Source organism: Gordionus sp. m RMFG-2023, chromosome 1 (genome assembly GCF_954871325.1).
Source record: "Gordionus sp. m RMFG-2023 chromosome 1, tfGorSpeb1-WG-v2, whole genome shotgun sequence".
Taxonomy (NCBI): domain Eukaryota; kingdom Metazoa; phylum Nematomorpha; class Gordioida; order Chordodea; family Parachordodidae; genus Gordionus; species Gordionus sp. m RMFG-2023.
In genome coordinates, this window is record NC_088775.1 from 71,159,113 (window position 1) to 71,177,766 (window position 18,654).

At 24.9% G+C, this 18,654-nt stretch overlaps 1 protein-coding gene across 1 annotated transcript in view; it reads right to left on the minus strand.

Annotated features, from left to right (window-relative positions):
* Positions 1-497: 497 nt before the first annotated feature.
* Positions 498-18,654, minus strand: part of LOC135931838 (uncharacterized) — a 34,782-nt gene continuing 16,625 nt past the window's right edge. Inside the window, exons 7-10 of the mRNA XM_065469144.1 lie at positions 15,880-16,023; positions 2,320-2,457; positions 1,543-1,712; positions 498-1,068 (exon numbers count right to left, since the gene is read on the minus strand). Of these exons, the coding sequence (XP_065325216.1) occupies positions 924-1,068; positions 1,543-1,712; positions 2,320-2,457; positions 15,880-16,023 (597 nt within the window). The 3' untranslated portion in view covers positions 498-923. The remainder of the gene's footprint in view (positions 1,069-1,542; positions 1,713-2,319; positions 2,458-15,879; positions 16,024-18,654) is intronic.

Below are 18,654 nucleotides of genomic sequence, written 5' to 3' on the forward strand. Positions count from 1 at the left end.
TGAGTTAGCTGTTTTTAAAAATCGGCTAAAAATGAGCCGTTTAACAACACTAATCCTGCCAGAAAGGGAACCAATAATCTTACTTCTCCCTTTGCTAATATGGAGGTACTGTTCTCTATAATAAAACGATTCGATATGATTATATATTTTTTATTTTAATTTTTTGTCTGATACTAAGTTAGTATCGGTTTGGGTATCAGCTAAAAAGGTTATGTTGGTACATTATATATTTTCACTTTGTATACTGTTTTTTTAAATTCAACCTATTCATGATATGTGCACTGTATAAAAACACAAATAAAATTAAAATATTTATTGTATGATAAAAAAAAATTCATTATAATGATAAATTTAATGTTAGAATTAAATATTATAATGATAAATTTAATGTTAGAATTAAATATTATAATTATGAAATTCGTTTATTACAATGAAATATCACTTCATACAAAAAAGAGATAAATATAATTGATAAAATTGTTAGATCCTCGAGAAAAGTAATCAAGAGTCAGATAGATGATCTATTACATATACGAAATAAATATCACGTTAAAAATAAAATAACATTAGAATAATTTTACAAGCTCGATGATGATTGTTCATTGAAATCAAAAATTTACAAAATCTGGACATTTATAAATATTAAAGTAAATAAGTTTTTAAAAAAAGTTCAATTATAGTAAAAAATTATTTAAAATGTTTAAGGGCTCTTCATATTTTATGTACAAGCAAGAAGTAATGCTATTATTATTATAGTTATATTGTCTAGATCTTCGAGTATATATAATTAGATGGTTAGGGCTGGAGAGTTTAAAATATGTTTTTTAGTGGATGCAAAAGGTATTTATTAAAATAAGTGTGTAGGATAAATAATTTATTTAGAAGCCACCTTGTTTCTCTTGCGTAACTTAAAGATAAAGTAATTAAAGAATATCACTAATATTATTGGGTAATTCGACAATTTTCGTGTGGTAATAAGTCTCGATCTCTAGCATGTGTGGCATATCATAGGAGCTAACAAGATTAATAGCCACTCCTTTTCTGCCAAATCTGCCACTTCTCCCTATCCTATAATAATCCAGCAAATAAAAGGTTAAAAAATAATATAATATCTAAGCTTAATCATTAGTCAATATCTGATTTTATTTATTATTGAATGGGCTAATATAAGATTTAGTGTTATTAAACGGCTTGATTTGAGCCAATTTTTAAAAATGGCTAACTCAATGTTTAATCAGAAAAATATTATGCAACCCTAAATAGGCAATATCTTTCTTGCTATATTTTTAAAAATAGGCTCAAATCGAGCCATTTAATTAATAAGATTGTTAAATAAATAAAAAATCTTCATTATTTGTATAATAAAAAAATGGAAAAATATAAGCATAGAAATATAGACTTTCTGTTTATTGTAAAAAAATGTCTGTACAGATGTTCATAATATAAATTTAATCAAAATAGATTCATATTATAAAACTGATATTAATGGATCTAAAAAATGTTAATAATAAAAATTCAATCAAAAGATATTAATGGTTTTACCTGTGAATATAAATCTCCTTGTTAGCTGGCAGGTCGTAATTAATGACGAGCGAGACCTGTTGAACGTCTATTCCTCGCGATATCAAATCTGTACATAGTAAAATACGACTTGATCCAGTTCGAAATTCTCGCATAATTTTGTCCCGCCCTTTTTGATCCATGTTTGAGTGCTATTTATTGCAATAACATTTAGTTTTATTTATTTTATTCAGTATTGGTGAATCAGCTCTAAATTTTTAAAATTCGGTACTATCTGGCCCGAGAAGTTGGTATGGGCTTAATATATAAATATGAGTGAGATGTAACTAGTTTTAAAATGGAAGTTAACTAAGCCCCTATGCTACACTACTTGCGATTTTGCATCTAGTCTGTTAAAGGATAAGAAATCTTAAAAAGATGTCAGTAATATTAAATTAAACTTAAGGAGTTAATCATTACAAACAATTTTAGAACATGCAAAATATAGAGAATAGAGATTTACAATGGGCGAGTGTTACCCTAAAAATATGGCCTATGGTTTTTTGAAAATATTAATGCACCAATCATCCCATTTATCTTAAATAAATTGTTTAACCTATCCATCCACCTTTTATAATTGTTTAATTTGCATGCAAAATTATGAAATAAAAAAAATTGAATAAATATGCTTATTTTGTTCATTTTGCTAAAAAAATTTAACCCACATACTAATAAAAACCGACCAAATGCAGACCTCTAACTGAGAACATTTTAAATAATAAAATAGTTTTTAGTATGTATAATATATTATATAAATACCATGGCGGATACAACAAAATCTTTCTGTAAGAGGTTCGACAAAAGATAGTCAACTTTGTTTTTAGTGTTACAAAATATGACAGCTTTGGATACGTTTATGGTTTTGTATAAATCGAGAAGTGTTTCCAATTTCCACCCCTTATAATGGCATTTATGTAATAAAATTTTATTAAATTTATTAAGTCAGCCAATTTTACTGAAACTTTTATTTAAATAATAGTATTAAAATAAAAAAAATTCACTGAGTATAGCCAATATGATGTTCCAGGGCGATATGTAAACAAGCAGCCCATACGGATATCATAATTATTAGATATTTTAATAAGCATTTGGCTCATATCTTTGTCGAATTCTAACTTGTGCTTATTACTAAAACTCCAGAGTCCATAATTTGTAGGTTAGTCTGTCTGTTATGAATCCACTATCGTTATTATTTGATGTCATGTGTGGGTAAAAGAATGCTGTGACCTCATCAGCACTAATAACAAAATATTCAAAATCGAATAGGCGAGATATCAACCAATGATATAAAAGGGTATGAAATATCCTTTTATGATAATGAATGGCCTATATTCTAGCGATTATTAGTGCTGATGAGGTAAAGGTAATATATTTACACCCTAATGGACCTTCTAATTCCTTTTATCCTTCAATACCTGTCTAACTGTCGTCAATTTTTTGACCTCTTTATTATCGAATAAATAAAAAAATCTACCGACATATTTTACAAAAATGAAGATGCGATTTAAAATTACTAGCTCTATCTAACGCAAATTTATTTTGTGACAAATTGCTATTTTATTCAAACAAATATTATATTATGGAATATAAAAAATGTATGACTTATAACGCCATCAAGCGGTATTTTTATTTTAAGCATTTATTTTACTTAACTTTTTTTACCACTGAAAATTTTATATAAATGTTTCTTGATAATCTTTACTAGGAACCGCAAAACCGGAATGAACCGTTATGATTTTCTGAACCGTAACCTTAACCGAACCGTTATGAAGAAAATATTAAAAGAGCGAACCGAACCGTTATAAATCGGTTTTAAAAATAATTAATTTTAAATTATTAACCTAAATTTAAAATTTTAATTTTCCTGAAGTATATCAAAAACTTAATTCGTTAAAATTAGATATAGCAACTAGATATGATAGGTCCATATTGGGGATCAATATTCAATTTATAAATAACGGAAAAATAAAATTAAGGACTCTATGCATGAAAGTGATTAAAGAACGACACACATCAGAATATCTTAAAAAAATTATTCTAGATGTTCTAAAAGAATATGAAATAAAAATTGAGCAGATTTACACAATAACCACCGATAATGCAGCAAATATGATTAAGTTAATTAGCTATTAATACTACACGATGAAGAAGATGTAATGATGATTTAAATAATAATGATATATATAATGACGATTTAAATAATAATGATATAATTCATGATGAAAATAAAGAACTTTTTAATATTGAAAATATTAATCTTGCACCAAATGCCAGATCCATATTAATAGGTATTAGATGTGCTTCACATACATTTCAATTAATGATTGCATTAAAAATTCAAATGAAATTGTCATTATAAATAAAGCAAGAAACATCTGCAAAAAAATAAGAAATTTTACAACAATGGCTATTATCTCAAAATTAAATTTGAAAAAAACCACTAATAGATTGTTGCACAAGATGGAACTCTATCTATTTAATATTGGAGAGATAACTAGAGTTAAAAAGCTTTTGCCAAGAAATATCGCTCCAAAGCGATCGCGAAAAATGTTTATCAGAAAATGAATGGAAAATAATTAGTGACATATTAAAAGCTTTATATCCTCCAGCTTATGTTTTGACAAAATATTTACAAAGTGAACAATTGACAATGGGCCATTTTTATGCTGCGTGGATCAAATGTCTCATGCAAACGAGTAAAGTAGACACTCCATTTGCCAGACTTTTAGTTTCTACGATGAAAGCACGAGAAATAAATTTCAAAAATGAAGTTTTTTGCTCTGCTATTTATCTCGACCCTAGATATAATGTATTTTTAACTTTTGAAGAAAGAGAGATCGCCAGAAAACATTTTTGTAAAACTTGGAACTTGATACAAAATCTAAATAATCAGAATATTGAAATTCTAAATACTATGCCTACGTGTTCGTATTCGAAGGATAATTTAGATGATGATTTTGAAGATTTATTAAAGTCGCATGAAAGTCTTAATAAGAATAATTCTCAGGGTATCGAAAATTATAATAAATGTATAGAAATAGAATATATAATTCGGTCATTTGATAATATAGAGAGATTAGAAAAAGATACTAATCTTTTTAATTATTGGGAAAATGTAAAGAATAGTATGCCAGAACTTTATAAGTTAGCTATAACTGTGCTATTCCAGCTACGCAGGTCTCCGTAGAAAGAGCATTTTCAAGCCTTAAGTTTGTACTCTCTGCCCAGAGAACTAAATTAAATCCAGAAATATTATAAAATATTTTAGTTATCCGCGAATTCTCTTTTTAAACCTAAATAGTATAGTATACATATTATTTTATTCATTATTGTATTTACGCATGTTTATTTTTATTTATTTATTTATAAAATAAAAAAAAACTAATTTGTCTAATTTATATTTCCTAAATTTAATAAAAATATCTATTAGATTCATGGATAAATTAAATAAGAAATTATAAACTAAAAAGATTTTTCTCTAAAATTAATATATACATGGTTAATGATTAATTTTTTTTAAAATTAAATTTATAAAAACCGGAACAAACCGAAAAGAATCGTTATAAATTATAAACCGAACCGATATGATTTTTTTTAAAAACCGAAATGGAACAAAACCTTTATAAAATTTTAAACTAAAAACCGGAACGAACCGAACCGTCATACTAAACGGTTCGAAACCCTGCTAGGGATGTATCGATATTTTTTATCGGATCGGGCCGATATATGGTTATTGGCAAATATTATAAAATTTTCCGATCCGATAAAAAATGCGTTTTTAACAAAAATAAAATATTATAAAAAAGTTATCTTATAAATAAAATCGAAATTCATTTTTATGTTTAATTTTTTAATAATAATAATAATTAATTAATTAACATTCTGCCATATTGCGCATTCTTATAAGTGTGCGATAATCTCTTCAGAATCTGTTTTTAGTGAAATTGACAGTCCCCATCTCCGCAGACTGACCTTTGATAAATTAAAAATTTTGGTATTTCTAAAAAGAAATCTTCGATATATTAACTTAAATATTTATTTCAAATTTCATAATATATATGTTTACTACTTATTATACATATATAAATAAGTGAATATACTTTTAGAATTGTAATTGAATATAAACTATAACTGATCAATATAATATGTTTAAATGACATAAGTTATGGTGTACTTAAATTATAGATGTTATACTAATAAAAATTAAACCATTGGTATTTTTACAGAATACAAAATTATATATGATATCGGATCGTTAGTCGACCGATATCAATTTAATATCGGATCGAATCGGATCCGATATAAAATGGCATCGGTACACCCTTACACTTTATAAAATATCTGAATTGGAAAAAATATTTATATTAACCTATAATGTAAAAAAAATAGTAACAAATTTTTGAGCGCAATTTTAAAAAAATTTATAAATTAAAAAAATTTTTTATTCGAAATATGTGGAAGAGTTTACTTAGTTCCATAAAAGGATATTAAAGTTATCCCAATTTTATAAAATGATTTTTTCAGAATGACCAAGCAGAGACATTTTGTGACCCTATATCTCCAGTTTTAGTAGTTAAGGGGCTAATATTTTGGATTCGTAAATTTTGCAGACCTCTACTTATATACCAAATTTTAGCAAAATCTGAGATGGTCGGGATGTAAAGTAATTTATAAAACTTTATTATAAAGATTCTTAGATATAACGCCATCAATATTATATTTTTTATTTATAACATAAATCAATTTAAATAAAATTAAAAAAGAAAAAAAGCTATTGATTTGTTTAATTAAATAGTCAAATATAAAGGTAATAGAAATTTCTGGGCAATATCAACCCAAAAAATCCCTTCTCAAATTTTTATCTTTAACTGAAATAAGAAAACAATTGGAATTTTTAATATTTTCCAAAAAAGTAAAATTTTAAGGGCTATAAAATCATGTAATTCTAAGTATTTTTTAAAAACAATTAATGAAATTTGAGGTAAATATTTTTGGATTCAGATGAGCTAACAAAACGGCCAAATTTTGGTCGATTTTTAAATGAAGTCCAATTATGATTTTAGCCAAAATAATATTATGCAAGCCTCGAGATTGTTTAATAGAGGTCCAACCCTTTCTGCTATCTATGAGAAAAACCTCCAGGCTCATATAATATCTTGGATATATTCTTAATCAACCATTTTGCTACGCTCTAAAATTTTGATTTTATAACAAACATTTTTAAGATGGTCATCTGAAAGATTGGTTGATTTGTGGAATGACTCATTTAGTAAATATCTATTTAATATAAGATTATGAAGGCTTTTTAGTAGCTTTTATCTAAGGTTTCACAAATTGCTTAAAAACAAATATCGAAAAATTTCATAATGCTTAAATGGGGATTTTATTAAATTTTCTTTAGAATAATTTTTTTACTAATGCCTAATGAGTTACAATTTTAAACTTTATAATAAAAAGCGTTTTAATGTCAAAAAACCAAAAATACAAACCATAAAAAATAAATATTATAATTACTAATATATACTATGTGAATTTATGTCTTAAAAAGGGATAGAAATTTTAAACCTTAATCTAGTGATGCTAAACGACTCGATTTTTAATAACGGCTAACCCAATATTTTAAATAAAAAATATTATGTAAGCCTCGAGATTTCGTTAATTAATGTCCAAATCTTTCTGCCATCTATGGGCAAAATTTCCGGGTTTGCGTAATATATTTTTGGTTAAAATATTGGGATAATTTTAAAAATCAAGCTTAACAACACCCCTTAGTCAAACAATAATCTTAGAAAATTTATGTAAATCTCAAAACTTGCATGATTTTAACGGGAACTATTCATATAATGGAAGATAACCAAAATAGCAAGGATTATAATAAAGGAACACTTTAAAAATAAGGTCCCTACTTCTCAAAATTGCCGTTTTAAGACAAGGTCTAAGAAGATAATTCTTCATACTAAAAAAACATCAAACAATTTGTTGCGCGATTATAATATTAATTCTAAGCTATCAAATATAAATTATTAAATTTATTTTATATGATTATCTAATAATATTCTTGGGGCTAAATGGCTATGGGTAAAGAGTTGTTTCTTCTGATAAAAGCTATTAATAGTGCTGTGAAGTAACGTTAAAAAAGTAACTAATTTTTTTGAAGAAATGGAACGCCATTCGTTACCTTCATCTAAAGGTAACGAGTAACGCGTTTCTTTTTTTTGAGTAACGGTAACGCAAAACGTTACTTTATATTTTTTCTTAAAATATCAATAAAAAGAAAAACATATTTTATTGTATTATAAAATTACTTTCATTTATTTTATATTTTTTAATATTAATAATTTAAGCCGAGTTTTAATTCATATAAACCCCTTCCAACATTTTTTTTAAATTCTCGTTGTTAAATTATCAGTCGAAATTAATATTCAAAGTAAAATAATGATATTATTAATTAATTTATCATTTATTTTAAAAGAATATTATGTCCATAGTACTTACTTCTTCAGATGAAAACCCTTCCCTTTATTATTTTAAACCAATTAAGAAAATTAATGGTACCAAATCTACACTTTGTAAATGTAAATTATGTCCCAACGCCAACGTCAAGTAGCTCAAACTTAAAAAAACATTTGAAGGTAAAGAATGAATTAATATATAATTAAACATATAAAAACTTAATCATGAAATGATCTTAAAAAAATTTATTTAATTTATTATAGATTTTATTATTAAAATACTATATATATAGCATCTTATTATTTAACCATGTATTTATTTTAATGAAAGTACACAATAAAATAAATTTGAAATGTATAAATTTTATACAGATTATTATATAAATATTTTTTAAAAAATAAGATTACAATAAAATTTAAGTATCCTTGTTACTTATAATGGTATTTAAAAAAAATATATAATTTAACAATTATATTTATAACTAATACAAATGAGTATATTATCAAAATATAAATAACTTTTATTGCAAATGTAATATCTTTATAAAAAACATAAATATTATGACTAGACTAAGAATTTATTATAATTAAGTTTTGCATATAAAAATTTTAATACTAAAAATATTCTAATCTTATTGTAATTTAATTATTTGAATTTAAAAAGTGAGAACTCTGAGATAGATTTGGTTATTTAACCTTTTTAAAGTTGAAAATGACCTTTCTTTAGTGCAGGTATTAATATGTAAGGTAATAAAATATAAAAAAAAATTTGTTTTGATATTAGGCAGGGAATCTAAAGTGTAATTCACATGGAAAAGGTCTGCAAATCATTTAATTTAAGGTCTCAAAGAGTGCTCTATTCTGTCAAGATGTAAAAAAAATTGTAACCAATCAACACACACTCATTGAGATGCAGAATCCATCTATGTCAAAGACAAAAAAAAAATTGCAGCCATATAAAAATGTGATGTCAAGGCCTACTCTCATATTAAAAATTAACAAAGCATATGACACATGACAAAGAAATTAGTGGATTTAATGTGTATCCCAAAAATTGTCTGCACAACTGTGGATTCTTGGTCAGCTTATCATCGGTATATAAAAATATATAATCTATAGATTGATAATATTGTCTTTATAAAAAGTTCTTATTTAAGTATGACGGCACACTGGTTACACCCAGACACTCTTGAGAGGGTTTCAGCCTGCTTAGCTTGTAGAAGGCTAAACCAAAAACATACATATGATTATCTAGCAAAAATAATCTTTGAAATTTTTACCATAATGCATTACCGATAATGCTAGAAATTATTTAAAAGCCTTCAAGTAAAAAAAAATTATATAATATATTTATTAAAAATTTATTAGAGTATATGAACTAGGAGAGAAATCAGGTGATGAAAATGTTCCTATGCCATTATTTGATCTATTTGAATATCTAAATATTAATGATAGTATTGTATACTTACCTAAGCATCATTCCTGTTCAGCACACACTTAAAATCTTATTGCAAGTATTGACACTGAAAAGGCACTCAATGATGTCCATAATAAAACCATTTCAAAAATTACATTTTCTAAATGTAAGCTTTTGTGAAATAAACATGGGCAATCTTCTAACTGAGCAGCCATTTTTAAGATAAAGTGGGAAGATATTTGATTAAACCTTACCAAGATGGAATTCTTTCTATAACTCGCTATGGCTCTTTCAATTTTAGAGAGAGAAGAAAATATGCATTTGGGAGGTTTTAAATAATTTTAAGTTTTGTAAGCCGTTTATTGATTCAATCCTGGAAGCCATAGATAAAAGGTATACAGTTCAAATATTGCTTATAATTTATATTTTGACTATCATATTTCAATAGATTCAAACACATCTATGATGATGAATATATACTATCGGCAATAATTCACCCACTATTTAAATTGGATTGGCCCTGGATAAAATTAGAGGTCAATAAAGGAAGAATGCTGAAACTTATTTCCAGTTTGAGAAAAGATATTGATAAAGAAAGAACAGGCTTGATTCCTTTATCCAACACACACACTAGAATATCTTCAGATAATGATAAAAAAAATTTTGATGAGGAAATGAATTAAGATCTCTGTGAAGATGATCTTTCAAGCTTTTTTCAAAATAAAGATATTTCCTTAAATATTTTAATAAATTCCCCGAATTGAAATTTTTGATTATTAAATATAACACCACTCTCCCATCCTTTGCGCCAATTGAACGTGTTTAGCATGGCAAAAGCTGTGTTGAGTACTAAACGCTTATGATCAAAATTTTGAAAATCAATTGTTGTAAAATAAATAAAAAATTGTTACAATAAAGATGTTATCTTATAATACATTATTTTTGTATAATTTTATCTATATATATATAAAAGCCTTGTCATAAAAATAGCGTTACGCTCTTATGTCCCATTTTTCATATCACACTTTATAATATATATTCAAAAATTCGTTAAATTTGAAAAGTGCCTATGGCCCAATCGGGCAAGAACTTTGCTTACAAATCAAGATGGATTATAGGACTTGGGTTCGAATCGCGGCAAATGTTTTTTTTTAATCTGGTAAAATATTTTTTTTTTCTTAATTTGACAAAATTAATCAAATAGATACGATTCAAATTTTAGCTACTTTAAAATTCAAACTATTTTCCTGCACAAGATAATTGAATACACACCTAATATTATACCTATTCCTAAATATTTAGGGATCATTAGAACTAATTCAAGTACGAGATTTATTTAAATACTTTTTTAATTCTTGAATTTATGTATAATTTGAAATTTAAACCATTATATGGGGAATCAGAATTTATCTTTTATTTGATGAAGGGATGAATCAAAAATTTTCCTATCTTATGAGGTGTTATTTAAAAATTTATATTTATTTGGGGTTATTCTAAAATTTCCCATTATTTTTATAAAATATGTTAATAAAGTATATATTTAGTAATTTTAATTTATGTGTACAATTAAAAAGTCTTTTAAATTAAATTTTTATTCATTTGTATTTTATAATCTAAAAATTTATTCTTGCAGATGAGAGTTTTATGTTAAAACCCTTAAGAAGGATATATTCCACATTGAATTTTATACAACTTTATATCTCTTAATTAGGTAATTTTTATGCATAAGTAAATATTTGCATCTCTCTTATCTTTTCTGAAATTGGTCTTTCTACATGCATTCCATAGTTTTGTATATTCTCTAATAACTTCATAATTTAATTGTAGAATGTATATTTTTCATAACTTATTATAACATTTTTATTAAATGTATAACTTTTTTGTTTTACTTATATATAATTTGACTATGATTAAAGTTAACCTCCTATTATTTGTTAACTTCGAATATCTTTTTATTTTTTCTATTGTAATTTAATAACAATGTCTTAAATTTAAATTTATATTTTGTAACTAAGTAATAAATCATTTGGAAGGGTGGTGGTTTGTTTAAAATTTAAATAAGGATGAACATATTCATATAAATACCAGGAGCTAACCAGTAGAATGATAGGTAAATCAGATATTTCCCCTTCATTTGATCCTAGTTTTGAAAAATTTTCCCAATAATATAAATGGCAAAAAATAAATATATAATAGACAGATTTAATTCTTATAAACCCCTATATCACACCTATTTTTCTGAATCCAAGGAAAAAATAAATTATTCTGGGTTTTCCTGGGTTTGGGAAATATTTTTTATAATTAATATGGACTTGGAAGTAGCTTGGGAAACATTTTTTAAAATTAATATAGTCTTAGATTCCTGAAATTTTTTAATTTTAAATATGGGTTAGAAATTGGGCTGAAAATTTCTTTTGGAGACATGGCCAGACCTGATCAAAAACCAAAGCCCATGCAACTTCCATAATTTTTAAATGCATTGTGACTTTTTATATATTTTATTTCAGTTCTTATCAAATTTATTATGGTCTTTTTGAGAAAATTTTTCCAAGTGCATGGACCTGGCTTGTGAATTTTTTTAATATTGGGCATAGGTGTAATATTTAACACAATTATTTATATGGCCCTCAGGTAAAAGCTTAAATATATTTTTATTCAAAAATAGTATTCATTCTCAGTCTTAATGGGTTGGCCTTTGTCTGAAGTAGGGGTGAGCTGGGTTAAAATAGAATAAAATATAGATATGGTTTTTAGAGATTTACCTATCTCCCAGGTTAGGAAAAAATTTTGAAAATTACTATGGGTAGGCCAGGCTTGGGAAAATTTTTTTTATAAAATTTTTATAGGTTGGGCTGGGTTTGAAAAATATTTTTATAAATTATATTAGGTTAGACTTGGGGAAAATTTTTCAAAAATAATATGAGCTAGAATGCTTTAGAATTTTTTTTATTATTAACCATGAGTCAGACATTGGCTTAAAAAAATAGGCCTGGGCTCGGCCTGATCAAAAAACCTCGGCCCATAAAAATCTGATTTTGATTGCATTTTTAACATTATGATTAGAGAACTGCACGGGCTGTCCTTAGCCCAGCCCGACCCCGGACATCAAAAAAATTTTTTCTCGTGTTCGGGTTGTAAAAGCTGTCCGACCCGAAAATAAATAATAATATTAATATCTTAAATAGTCAGTATAATTTATATTAATTATAAAATCATATTATTTAATATTTATCACATTTTAGGATTAAAATGTCAATCATATTAACATGTCATGTCATTATTATTTTATAAACCTAACAACCGGATACCAAGCTATTTTATCACTAAATTGTGTGTTTCCCGTGAATTACAAGATAAGACATATTTTATGTACTAAAGATAAGTTTTATTCATTATTTATCTAGCCTATTATACATTGTCTTTTTTAACATTTGTTTTAAAAAATTTCCATATAAAATTTAAGATTGGGATTTGATTCAGGGGAACTTATTTCTAATTTAAATTTCACTACCATAAATGTTAATCATCCTAGAAATTAAAAAATATTATATAAATATGGTAATGATATTCTAAGTTACATTTATATATAAAATATAATCTTTACTTATTTCGTTTTGGTATTATTATTATTTTATTTTTTTATCTATCTACCTTAATATGAGTTGTAAATTTTAAAGCTAATTTTGGTTGTCACCATAAATGTTAATCATCCTAGAAATTAAAAAATATTATATAAATATGGTAATGATATTCTAAGTTACATTTATATATAAAATATAATCTTTACTTATTTCGTTTTGGTATTATTATTATTTTATTTTTTTATCTATCTACCTTAATATGAGTTGTAAATTTTAAAGCTAATTTTGGTTGTCAATATTTTAAAATATGGCAGAAAAAAATTAGGAAATTAATACAAGATTCTCAAAGAAAATAAGATGTATACTGATATGTAAAATTTAAAACATGAATATTAAAAAAAATCTGTATCTGTATCTTTTGTCAAGAAAATGAAAAAGATACAAGATTCTTTTCAGAATTAAGGATCTTAGATACAGATATCAGTATCTTATTAAAAATGTCAAAATATACTGAGTACAAGATATAAAGGGATCTTGTATCATGTATCTTTAGATACAAGTATTCGCAGTACTGCCCAACTCTGTTTATTTCAGTCTAATTGATTAAAGCCATTTTAAATATTTTTTTTAGATTTTAGACAAAGCCATATTAAAAAAAATATCTCAATGGATGCAAAATTAAAAAAAAATGGTGAAAAGATTAAGATAAAAGAGTATGAAGTAAAGAGAATCTTAATGGAAAATCCAATGTATGGAAGAAATTTTCATTTATATATGATGAAAATAAAGAAAAACTTAATTATGTCATTTGTATTATATGAAAATTTATTTATGTATATAATTCAATAACAACAGGTTAGATATTTATACATAAAATATGATCTTATTAAATTATTTTAGGCGGCTAGCAGTGAAAGGGCGTTTTCAGCTGCTGGTAGGGCCTTTGAGGAGAGAAGGACTCGTTTAAAGCCAGATAAACTGGACGCCTCTTTATTTATATATCATAATTATTCACTTTGTGTTAATTTTGATAATGATATTGATGAAGTCAATATAATATAATATGTTCATTATATTTTTTATATATTTATTAACTTTTATATCATTTCTATATTCGCATAAATGATGCTTATTGTATTATATAATCGTTATAATTTTTAAATTCGCTTGTATATTAATCGTTTTATAATATTTTTTACAAATTTAATAAAATGCAACTTAATATATATCTTGAATAGATTATGGCCGTCAAATAAACTTTTATTTAAGGTGGCTGAACTGAATAAATACACATAAATTTTTTTTTGGTTATTATAATATTAAAACTTAAATTGCAAAATTTTATTCGGGTCGGGCTCGGGTTGGATTAAAAAATGTGTGCTCAGGCTCAGGTCGGGCTCGGACAAAAAATTTTTTTAATTTGGGCTCGGGTTGCGAAAAAATTACTTTGCAGTTCTCTAATTATGATTATTTAAATATTTTATTTCAGTTCTCAACTACCAAATTATTATATTCATTGGGCTTGGAAGAATTTTTCAAAATTATTATGGCTTTGTACTTTGCCTGGAAATTTTTTTAATATTAAATATTAGGTATAAATGATCAGTAATATTTAACAAATAATATTAATATTATCAAGTAAAAGCTTTAAATTAAATTCTACCAAACCATAGTATTAACACTTAGTTTTAATGGATTAAACCTGGCCTAAAGGGGGAGGGGGGGGGATTAAAAGAATAAATTGGATATTATTTTCAGTAACAACTATCATAAAAGTAAGAAGAAAATTCTCATTCCCCGTCATTTTTGACAGGCTATCTTCTAGTTCATATTATAATTATATATGAAAATTTTATTATAAAAAGATCTTATCTTATATGTTCTTTTTATATATTTTTATTTTATTATATATTGTCGGAAAAAAATAAATATTTTTTTGCATTATATATAACATTTAATTTTTTTAAGTAATGAGTAGCCCGTTACTTTTTTGAAAAGTCTGTAACGCGCGTTCCTTTTATAAAATGGTAACGAGTAACAGTAACGCGTTCCATTTTTCAGATGTAACGAGTCAGTAACGCGTTTCATTTTTGTAGTAACGTTTACGCACTAGTTATTAATGAATATTCCATATAAAAACGAAATTATTTTAAATGAATAACTAATGATTTATTTAGTGTTGTCAAATAGGTCAATCAATTTGGAACATTTCTTAAAAACAGCTAACTCAATATTTTTATCAGAAAAATTATGCACGCCTCATGATTTTGCTCATATAGCAACAAAGGTTTGGTCATCTATTAGCAAAATCTCAAGGCATATGTGGGCATCTATATTTGCTTCCAGTATTTATAAAAGGCAAAGTATAAACAATATATTTAAATTTGGGTAGAAAAAATTGAATGGTTAAATAAAGGTGCTAAATCGAAATTATATATAGATATTTTTATTTATTTTAAATCTGAATTAAACAACTCGAATTCACAATAAAAATCAAGATTTATACCAAAAAAAGTGATTTATTGGTTTTCACCAAAAATTAGACAGACGAATCTTATCATATAAATATTTTTTAATTTAAGACTCAAGTTGTGAATTTAGTTGGCTAAATTAAACACTCCGAGTCAAGTTTAATTATATTTATATTCTTATTGAATTTGACTAAGTAGTATAGGGTCCACTGTGGTTTTTTATACTCTACTTTGAATATAATGATAATACCAATATTCATTTAAAATTTTTAATGGATATTAAAATAACCATAAAATTATTAATTTTGTATATTGACACTAGACCTATTATTCACCATAACATAGTATTTGTCAATTTAATTGTAGATTAACCTATAATCAATAGCATGTTATTATACCTCTTCAACTCCAATGTAAAATTGTTTGATCCCCTCGAGAGTTAGTTCTTCCTTCTTCAATAAAATTTTGATGGCGTTCTTTTTCATGAATTGTCGGGTTACTTGTAAAACTTCTATGGGCATAGTAGCAGATAATAAGATGATCTTTGTTTAAAAAAATTCATTTTGTAACATAAATACTTTGAAATTTAAATATTTGATTATGCATATAGATAAAATGCATAATTTGGAATTACGAATCCATTTGTGTCGATTTATAATTCCAACACCAGCCCAGTATAATAAAAATTATGTCTGCCTGGCCTGGCCCAAATTTATTTATATAAAGAAAATGAAATATTTATTTAATTTTAAAATATACTACAAATAAAAGGTATTAGGAGGGCATTCTTTCCTGCAAAAATTTAAAATATACATCAATTTATTTCACAAAATTGAATATTATAATTATAAATATAAGCCTAGCCAAAATCTTTTAAAGAATATTATGCTCTAAAAGCCCAAAAAGGCCTATTTATAATTTATATAGATGTAAAAAAGGTAATTGATCTTAAATTATATTAAAAAAATAAAAATTTTAGTAAAAATATAACTGAAACAAGTTAATAGATGGTACTAAATAAAGGATAATGAATTCAAAAACTCTGAGGAAAATATATGCTAGAAACCCATCATTTAAAATACTGAATGAAGAAAAATGTTATATTACATAATTACATTTAGCTATCATTTTAAAATAATTTCTCAGTGGCATGAATTAGCAAAGGATACAAATACACCTAATCGTGAAAGTTGATTATTTTTCATAGTAGAAAATATTGAAAGTTAAATGGTAAGTGAAAATCAGTATAAATATCGGATCGGTGTAAATGTGTGGATTGGCACAGCCCAAATATTTAAAATATTAATGATTTTAATGAATATTTATTTTATACACAAAATATAATTTATTGAATCTTCTTTATTTACACCAGAAAAAATGCATTATCCTCCAAAAAAGCATTTATTTTGGTTTATTTCTAACATAACTTAAATATAAATGAGATAAAATAAAATAAACAAGTTTAATATTATAATTTAGATTTCTATTAATATTTCATTATAGAAAAAGGAACATAAAACAAGACAGTATTAATAGTTATTTTTTATGTAAAAATTACTAATTTTTTCTCAGACAGTAAAATACAGATTGTGAAAAAATTAATAGTCTAAGATTAACAGCTCAGATGAAAAGAAGGCAGGTCAAGGAGGTCTGATATATCTATAATAGGATTATCTAAAAAAAGGAAAGATAAGTAAAAAAAGAAAAATATTTATAATTTTAATAAAAAAGCAATTAAAGATGACAGATATTATTGGCATTAAAAGAATACCTAAATTTGCTGATGACATGGGAAGGTATTTATCATAAAATTTATGTTATTATTTTAACAAGAAAAAACAGTTATAAATAATTCTCAAATGGAGTTTATAAATTTCACAATCAATGCTGCAGGTTAGTGTTATTAATATTAAAATATATAAAATTAGGTGATAAATAGCACAAATTATGATAATAATCAGATAATTCATAGTAACTGTTAAATAAATAATATTTATGCATTGATTTTTATCAGAAAAGTTATTTAAACCCCTTACATCATTATCCAAAACAGAGATCTTATGAACTAGGCCAGCCCTCTGGTAATTATAATAAATATTACAAATGTGGAGAGCCATAACAGTTTTTTGCAATGAACTTGGGGCAAATATAATAAATCATTCTGATTTTATTAGTGTTAATCACATTTCCTAGACACTTTGGGAGAGTGTAATTTTGTTTTTAAAATCTCAAATTGGCATTTATTCTTGACATAACTGATTTAAAGTGTATAAAATAAAATATTATTTATATTTTGAGGGAAAGGTAGAGTTAAATAGTATTTTATCAACAATAACATGTTTTTTATATATATGCAGCTTCTTGTATAGATTAGTTTGTAATACATCATGGTTAGGAAATAAAATGCAGCATTTATAACTTTTTGCAGAAAATTTTTCAAATATACTAATTTAAATTAAAAAATTTTTTTTACAGTTATATTAAAACCTTTTCATTATATATATATATATCATCAGCTGAGAATTAGATTATTATTTAAATTTTTTTTAAAACAATTATATTAAAACCCTTACATTATATATATGTTAGTGTCAATGTGTTTTTTCTTCAACTTTAAAACATTTTTAGAGTGTGTTTTTTAAAATTTGATTTTATCAGAAATGTATTCTATAATGTTTGGAATAGCTAACCTATGAATTTAAGACAATTTTTCATAAACTTTTAAGCTTAATATAATATATATTCGATTTTCCATATATTTTTTATATGGGTAATTCCATGACAAATCGACCAGAGATTCGGCCGACCATCTCAAAACAGAATGAAACTTGGCATGTTTGTTATTTATGTTGTAAATGTTATTAAATCAAAATTTTAGAGTGGTAGCTCAACCAGATCCAAAGATATACGCCTTCAAAGCCCAAAATCGCGAAGTGCGTGATTTCATTAAATCTTGTTATTTTAAAAAATACTAATTAATTACAGTAGTAATATGATTTGTTGTAACACATTTTCATAAAGTGAAAAAACTTTCTTATATAGTTAAATAACTCTCAATAATTATTGTAAAAAACATTTTGATATAAATTAAATTTTTTAAAAAAATTTTTATTTTTGATAAAAAAAATTTAAAAGTTTTTAAACTTTAATGAAGATTAACATCAAAGTTATGA